Source organism: Mycetomoellerius zeteki, unplaced genomic scaffold (assembly GCF_001594055.1).
Source record: "Mycetomoellerius zeteki isolate Tzet28-1 unplaced genomic scaffold, Tzet1.0 scaffold332, whole genome shotgun sequence".
Classification (NCBI taxonomy): domain Eukaryota; kingdom Metazoa; phylum Arthropoda; class Insecta; order Hymenoptera; family Formicidae; genus Mycetomoellerius; species Mycetomoellerius zeteki.
In genome coordinates this window covers 169,574-178,670 of record NW_017257319.1, presented here as the reverse complement: position 1 = coordinate 178,670, position 9,097 = coordinate 169,574, and the positions used below count along the sequence as shown (strand labels likewise).

The 9,097-nt window shown below is 30.8% G+C and overlaps 1 protein-coding gene across 2 annotated transcripts; it reads left to right on the top strand.

Annotated features, from left to right (window-relative positions):
* The first annotated feature begins 592 nt into the window (after positions 1 to 592).
* Positions 593 to 8,121, top strand: LOC108725235 (Mitochondrial amidoxime reducing component). 2 transcript variants are annotated; one of them, XR_001936744.1, is made up of 6 exons: positions 593 to 935; positions 5,301 to 5,599; positions 5,745 to 6,029; positions 6,581 to 6,858; positions 7,043 to 7,396; positions 8,070 to 8,121. XR_001936744.1 is itself a non-coding variant. In XM_018452123.1 (5 exons), the coding sequence occupies exons 1-5, from the start codon at positions 932 to 934 to the stop codon at positions 7,206 to 7,208; spliced, it is 1,032 nt and encodes a 343-aa protein (XP_018307625.1). In that variant the 5' UTR covers positions 593 to 931; the 3' UTR covers positions 7,209 to 7,475. The 2 variants fall into 2 exon arrangements, 1 of the variants encoding a protein (XP_018307625.1); XM_018452123.1 differs by lacking the exon at positions 8,070 to 8,121 and having other exon boundaries at positions 7,043 to 7,475.
* Positions 8,122 to 9,097: the final 976 nt, after the last annotated feature.

Here is a 9,097-nt window from a genome sequence, read left to right as displayed (position 1 = left end):
GATATAGAATGAAATTTACAGCGTGAGCGCCCAAAGCGGGTGGACCTCATGTCATATTGTCTGGTAAAATACGTTTGAATTAGTACTGTACTAAACCAGACAGCACACAGTATTTATAAAACATTTACAAAATATTTATAAATATTTATAAAGCTTATTTTAAATATTTTGTAAATATTTTTGTGGTTTTACATTTCATATAAATCATAAACATTTATTATAAACATTATGGAATATTTATTGTAAATCTTTGTAGTAAATACTAGGGAAATACTTAATATTTTAATATTTCGAATAAAGCTTTATATAAAAAATATGTATAAAATATTTATATAACATTTAAAGAAATGAATAATAATAAATATTTATCATAAATATATATAATATATATATATATTCTGTGCAATCTGGGAAGATTCTAAAAGAAAATCATTCATGGCGATGCCTTGGGCGTTCAAAATTGGCGGACTGGTATTGCGAAAACCTGCCAACCTTAACCGTGGTCATAATCAGCGCATGTGCATCCAGCTATCCATGATCTGCGACATCCACACCTATAGAAAGCGACAAGCGACGTTTCAATTCTGAACAACGGGCCTTTGCACACAGCACGTCGATGCTCCACGTTTCGCAAATGTTGACGCGCCGGCGATTACTCCGACGGCTGTGTGACTATAATGGTGGAAGGAGATAGCAGAACGTAATGCGAATAGATAACGGTGTCTTCGTCGCGGAGAAGGAGGTGGTTATGATGTACGTGTGAAGTTCAAATACTTTGAATCGGTACTTTATACCGACAGTGCCTCGAACACTGCAAGGAGACGAAGTTGTCGGTCAATTGTCTGAATAATCTCTCGGCTCGACTTTGCGGAGAATCCGTGAAGATCTGCAGAATCAGTTCGGCCTATCTTTGTCGAGTTTGGCGGTGATCATGGGTAAATGAATACTTCAAATTAAATTTGTGAGATTATTATTTTAACCTCAGTTTATGATTGCATTTCAAGTCTGCATTTCAAGTCTGCATTTCAAGATTGCATTTTTCAAGAAGCAACGTGCAGATTTGCATTATATAATCATATACTCATCGCTTGGAAACTGTCGGAAATTGCAATCTTAAACTAAGGCTGAAATAATAATCTCACTAATTAAAATATTTAGAATTTACATGTAAATATTATTAAACACTAAGATCCTTGATCTTCCTTTACCTATTTAATTTTTCTGTTTACATATATTCCCAATGTCTCTCGTTCAATAATTGTCGCAATTGTCTGTTGTTTTATTTGTGGAATGTCGCAATGTTTTATTTGTGGAAAGAACTTACCCAAGCAACAATTCGACGTCGTATGGACGTCCAAACCAAATCTCATAAACGTCTTTCGTACAATGTACCTCTCAAAGACATCTAATAGACGTCATTACTACGTACAATCTCGAATGGCACAGACACAATTGGGAAATTATTTATCTTTTCTGATCAATAAATTGTTGAAAACAAATAGAAGGACACCAAACAGTTATTGAGCTCCAAGATAAATGTATATAAAGTTGTTTGATAGTTCTTGATCTTCGGATCTTGCTGACGACGATTGTTCGCACACTACTTGAAAATGAAACATATATTAGCAATGTACCTTGGACATCCCTAAAATATCTGTAAATAACTTTATTATAGCAATGTCCTTAGAACGTATTTCAAGCGTCTAACATACAGCGGCATAAATTGGACTTTTCAGGACATATTTCGGACGTTGAATGATGTCCAAGGACGTCCAATTGTTGCTTGAGTTTGAACTAACATGAGATAGTCTCTTTGATTGATCTTCTTTTCGAAAGGAATAAGCGTCGGTTAAAAATAAATGGAATTGAGGACAAGTCCATGTACATGAAACTGATAAAGAATAAAAGAAAATGATAAGAGATTATGTAAAAGAAAACGAAAACTGGTACAAAACGGATGCAAATGGAACGATAATAAGAATGAAAAAGATTTTATACACTATGTCTGAATCCGAATATATAAATCTTGAACCTCGTATCGGAGTATCACTTCTAGAAAAATAAATGGTAATAAAATAAAAAAATTTGGTATTCATGAAATGATGTAAAACGACGACACAGTCGAACGCAACATTTTAGCTGTGTCATAAATGGAAAACACGGAATCGTATACTGTTACACATCTATGTACGTTGCTAGAAAGTACATTTTTTCATGCAAGATTATTTTGATTTATCTCAAGCAGAACAACATGATAACGTTACAATGATATAACACCAAAATAAATCGTGACCAATCGAGAAATAACTTTTAATAAGGACTTTGGAGCCATTTTGACGCCATTTCGATATAATCATGACATTTTGTTCTGCTTGGAATATTTCAGATACATTCAATTTACAAAAATAAAAATACAAAATAGATTAATAATAATATTAATTATTATCAATGTATGAAATTTAAAAAATTTAAATATAATAATATATAACAAAATAAACACAGATAATATGATAAAATGAATTACGTAATAAATGAGAGAGGGAGAAAGAAAGAAAAAGAGGGGAGAGAGAGAAAGAGAATGATAAATAATGAAGCACAGTATAATGGAGTAAACAACTAGTATGATGTTGTTTATTTGATATTTGCTGATAATGATGGATTATTTCGAACATTTATGTTGTAAATTAAATTCAAGAATGGAGAAAAGGATGTAAATATAATAAAAGATTCAAAGATATTTTCGTATAAAATCTTTATCTTCAAGAATACAAAATTTTTAATTTTTCGACATATATTCATGATAGTCAATTAGTGAAATTAATTAACTTAATGTGTATAACATGGAAAATTTCTATATTTGATAATAACTTACTTTCGTTTTATTGAATACAAATTGAACGAATTTAGAAACGATATAAATTATAATAATTCGTAACGTAAGATATGAAACATGTTCATTTATATTTAATTTACCTTATAATATATATTTATATTGCATACGTTTATGTATCGATGAGATACTTAATAAAAGTAATATAAATATACAGTTATAATATTCCAGAAAGGCGTAAAAGTGGAAAAGTATTGTAACTCGGGCAATAACTACATAAAATCCGATGTTTAGCGCACGGCACATTTACTATGAAAGACAGAATGTTCGTTCCTACCAATCTTATTCCTTTAACAATCAATAGCTGTACTTCATCATTAAATATTACTAACAATAAGTGGAACAAATAATGTAACAGATATTTAATAATATAACGCAATTTCTATTAGCAATTAGAGTAAAAATTATTATTTATTTTATTTATTATCGCTTATGATACTATTATTTATTGTTCGATTGTTTTAATATTCTCTAAACTGTTTGGAATCTCACTCTAAAGTGTGAAAATTGAGCCAATCTTGAAAAAGAGTTCAATCTTTAAAAATGAGAACCCTTCAGAGTGAGATTCATTCTAAAAGTTTTAGAGAGTGCAAACATTGTCATCGATTAATTAATTATCACAATGACATAATTTTGATATATACCTACTTTTATCTCGACTCATTTATACGACTCATTCATATAACTTTTTATATATCGTTACTCATCGATAAATTCGTAAATTTAATTTAATTTCTTCTTTGTCGAGATGAAGCGATCAAGTTAGTTGTGCTAGAAACGGATAGCTTCGGCTTCGAACACGAGTTCTCTTTGTGCTCGAATAATCCCTGTTTCTTACTGTATTGATTTTGCGAAGGGTCCGTATAGTCCTCAGAAGGGAAGACCACAATCAGGAATTTTCCCCTCTTTAGTGAAGGAGAAAGTGTATTTCCGAATAAAGAAATCAATAACTTTCGGTTGGCAGCATTCAGAAATAGAAAATAATTTTACAAACACATTTTACGGCAAATATGTTGTCCCATAAAATATTTCACTTGCGACGCAAAGTCAGTGAACTCTTTAAAACTAAATATATTAATTTGTAAAATAAAATTATAAGTAGTTTAAATAAAGATAAGTTGTTTTTAGACACATTTTTTATTCGCTTCTTTTTATTTGTTTGAGAAGGCCAGCGTACATCAATATGTATCCCATTCGCATAAAGTCCGTGTGACGTCTTACTTTTCCGTGAAGAGTTTTTTTTATGTCTAAGACATATTGACAAATATCGAAGCTTGTATATTAATGAAATTATCGTTTCTCTCTTGCTCTCTAGTCAAGTGCTCACGTGAGTTACTTTTAAGCTTTTGGTTGTCGTTGGGGTCAGTATTTCTTAATCATTAATCATTACTGTCTGCTTTGCAGAGACACAGTCCGCTATTTATCGTTTTTAAAATGAGTAGATATATTACTTTGAAAGAAACATTGATTTTTAAAATTTTTTCTTGTTTGAAATCTTCTATTACATGATAAAAAATGTAGGTTTGAGTCGCAAATACATTTTTTCAGTTTTTACAAACTGGATTTTATTTTAATAAATGAGCTTATGCTGTCAGGTTGAAAACTTCACAGAAACAATATTCTACAAACTCTGTATTGTACTGGCTCTATGCGCTTCGTTGCACTTAATTGTATCGTATACGTGTTAATCGGTCTTGCATGTATGCATATCATTACATTAGCGGAAATATAACTACGTAAAAAGAGAGCGCGAAATAATAAATATATATTGTGTCTTGTATTTCCATTCCATATTGTTTTTAAAATAATAACACGCGTCACATTTTTTTTTAATATATAGAATTTATGTCATATTTTCATTGACAATACCGCATTGCGCGCTCATTTATAATATATTGGAATTGTGTTTTGCATTTGAAATTACTTTCCTCGTCTTCCACCTTTTTCTAATAACATTAAGTGCATCGTAATTCAGAGCCATTATACATTGCATTACGGTAAACGACCAGATGACCTCGTTTAATGTCCATTTTATGAAACATTTCCGGAACTCATAAAACCGGTTATGCATCGTGTGGATCCAATTTTTATTACGGGGAAGAATAAATAAATAGGACTTTCTTGAGTCTTGAGTGTTACGGAAAAGAAATGAGTACGACTTGTTTATACAAGTAAGAAATGACTATTTAAGTGATCATTCATGTTTTGACATGTCATCTAAGAAATAAATCAAATGATTTCTTGGATGATATCACAGAACCACTTTGACTATATTAAGCACCATAGTACTGTATTAAGAGGGAAGATCACTGTGATATAAAAAAAATCAATTTTTTTGCGTTTTATAATATTCGAAATTTTAAAAATTACGTCCTTAATATATTTATATTTTATTTTTTATATGTCTTAGACAGAACGCGACTTACGTACGTCACAACTGCTGCTGTGGGCGTTAGCACAGCGGTTTTCTTCATCTGGTGGTGGTGGAATAGAAAACAAAAGCCTCAGCCACCGTCAAAGTGGCGAAAAGTCGGAGAATTAAGTGATATGGTGGTGTTCCCGGTTAAATCACTGGGTGCAGTTCGCATGACAGAGATGGAATGCACCACATTGGGACTGAAATCCGGATGGTTGAGGGATCGAACACTGCTCGTTATCGATCTCGAGGGGCGATTTCTCACCGCCAGACAGTTTCCCAAAATGGTCAATGTGAGAAGCTGCGAAATTTATTTTCTTTATTGTTATAAAAGAAAAAAAGAATGGAGAATAATTTTTTAGAATTATTTTAATATTTATACAATAACTATTGTACGTAACTATTATACATATCATCCATCTTTTTGTTATGTTAAAGGTATCGCCTAGTTTTTCCGGTTCCGTGCTTACGCTTCGTGCTCCAGGTATGATGTCGGTGTCGGTGGACCTTGCACAATTCCGTGGTAAAGGTTTCCGAGTCGCTGTATGGGGTCAAGCGGTACCGGCACGCGACTGTGGTGAGGAAGTTGCTCGATGGCTGTCGCGTTTTCTTTTTCAAGAAGATACCGGATGCCGGCTGGTTTATTATCCGTTAGATCGACCAGTGAGATCAGTGAGACAGAGAAATCTAAAAGTATTTCCTTTACTACAAGAGATAGACTCGGTAAGTATTTTGCAACGATAAAAGATATGATTATTTTTAATATAATTATTTTCTTTATTTTTATTTGTTTATTCATTTATTGTTTATATCTGAACATCTTAACAATCTTCTGACTATCCAACGAAGTTGACTAATAATTAAAAATTGGCACGAGTCGCACACGATTGATGGTGTATAGAAATAATTTGAACACAAAAAAATTTAGTCGTGTACGTTACAATCATTAAAATATCATATTACATTTCAGTTCATTTTTTTAACCATCTTCAGTTCGAAAAATGAACTCTCGAAGTTGACTAATTTGACTTTTTTTCACCATTTCTGTTACCAACATTATTATTGATAAATATCTCGATATAAAATTGATGATGGAAAGAAAAAAAATCCTTATGTCGTTTATATAACATTAAAGAAATCGAGTCATAGAAAATATGATTGTCAAAATAGAAAATACAATTTTATATATGTATAAGTATAATAATTTTGAATTAATTATAAAGAATAATTTCATTACAATGTCTTAAATGAAAAAACTGCAAAAAATGTCACAGGGAGCCTATCCAGATGAAACAAGCTTCAGTATGATCAACGAAGCTTCAGTAGCAGATCTTAATAGCCGACTAGACGAACCAGTCACACCGCAGAATTTTCGCATGAATTTCGTGGTCAAGGGTGCCACTGCTTTTGAAGAAGATAAATGGGATTGGGTAAAGATTGGGAACGTGATTCTGAGAAACGTTAGGCCTTGCACAAGATGTATTTTTACCACCATAGATCCAGAAACCGGCACAAAACATGCTAATGCAGAGCCTCTGAAGACTTTGAAAACGTATATATGTATATTAATTAAAAAATATATAGTTGTAAAACAATATTTTTAAGATTTTCTTAATCAATATATAACAAAAAAGTATTATAGCATACACAAAATATTGTACGCAAAAGTTGTTGAGAAATTTAATATAACTATTAGTATTTCATGCCGCTAATAACGAAAAATTTGTTTTGTACAGTTATAGGCAGATAACCGATCCGCAAATTCGACCTGCAACTGGTGACAGTCCAGCTATGGGAATTCATCTTGGACTGCGAGGACCAAGTGGGATGGTCCACTTAGGTGACCCAATTTACGTGGGCATCCCAGAAGAGGAAACATCGTCTTTGGTTTCACCATCATAGCTATATCGTTGGGACTCTTGCGAAATTTCAGAATATGAACTCGACACGGATTTAATAATCGAGGATCAAAACATGTGAAAAGCGGAGTTCCAGAATGATGAAATATTGATGGAGCTATATACGCATATATGTGCGTATACATCTTCAGCTAGGTACATCAGGTCTACATATCTTCTGAAAGATTATTGGTAATAATAATAATAATAATATATTATAAAACTGTACAATAACTCTGTAATGGTAGAGTTAGGGTCAGATGTAACCTCATGGCACTAATTAGATATGAATATTATAGTATATTTCTTGAAAAGATGTTTCGATGTTGAAAATAAATCGAAAATTTTCAAAATTTTTATTAACTTCGATACATTTTTTATATTTCGATTAATTGTCAAGTTGGAAATCGAAATAAGATCGAAACAACAAACGATTAATTCGATCCTTGAATGAAAAAACCTCCAAAATATTTATATTACATATGAATGTACATCAAAAATATCAAGCGATTTTTGTTTTACTGCAATTATTTAAAGTCAGTTTAGCTCCCCCAGTTCTAGAATTGGAAAGAGATGGAGAATAAGTTGAATCTCGGTCTTAGAATTAATCGTGAGTTGTATCATTATAATTCAAATAAAAAATACTTAATAGAAATATTTATTTATATTTATCATAAATATTACATTAAATATTTAGTCTATCTTTTAATAATATTTCGAATGAAGCTTTATATGAAATATGTATAAAATATTTATATTTCAAAAAATGATTAATAATAAATATTTATCATAAATATTCTGTGCTATCTGGAAAACCTCAGACAAAATTTTTTTTTTATAGTATGCCTTCATCCTTTATATTTAGGTCAAAGAACTGAATCCTTAACTTGGAACTGTGTGATCTTATGGGAAGTCAGGTATGAGATACGAAGCTGAATTTAATAGAGATTAGTTGAACTTCAAGATCTAATTTATTTTTAGTATGAATTACAATATGATTGGTTACATATGTAAAACATATTTGAAGGTTTAAATGTATTTTAATTAACATGGATTAAAACAATATCGTATTTTATGTTATAAAGGTTAAAATTATAATCTCTAATGACAACTTTACTTGATTTATAAAAGCATTTTACTTAAAATTTAGAACTACAAATGAAATAATTATGTTCACTTAGCTTAAAGTTTAAATAAAAAAGAAAACGACAAACATATTTCAACTTAAAAATTTACCTTTACATACAGAAATTACAAACTTTTGTAACGTGAATGAAACGAAACGAGAAAACGAGAATATTGAACGAGAGTTCGACTGTTGAGAGGATAGAATAAGTGGAGGATTAAAACAACTTTACAATTGATTACAATAACAAAAAATTACCAAATTATTTTATTGCAATAACATTGTTCATCCTATTTACACTATATCCGATATCTTCGCTCGTTTAAAATTGAAATATTTTTATTATTAAACATTTGTTTTACAAAAATGTTTCAAACGTAAATATTTTAAACACTGATGCAGTGTTAACACTTTTTAGAGTGTTTCGTTATAAATTTATTCGTCTATATCGAGGTAATTATTGCGGAGTATTTAATTGAAGTGTTGATTTGTTATATGAGGGATAGGAGATCAATTCTGAGGATTAGGGGAAGATTATGAAACTATGGGGGAAGACTCCGTGACCATACTGGAATTTTTATTCAAACTATTTAAAAAATTTTGATATGCTTGGTCAATTTGGTTATTGATTAAGTTTCCTTTCTGTTGCTAAAAATCTTTTGATTGTTATGCTCTCCGAATCTCCTAATTTTATTGATTTATCTTTGGGTAAATGCACAATATATCTGCCATCTTCGCTTCTTTTTACTACAAAAAGAAGTCTTCTA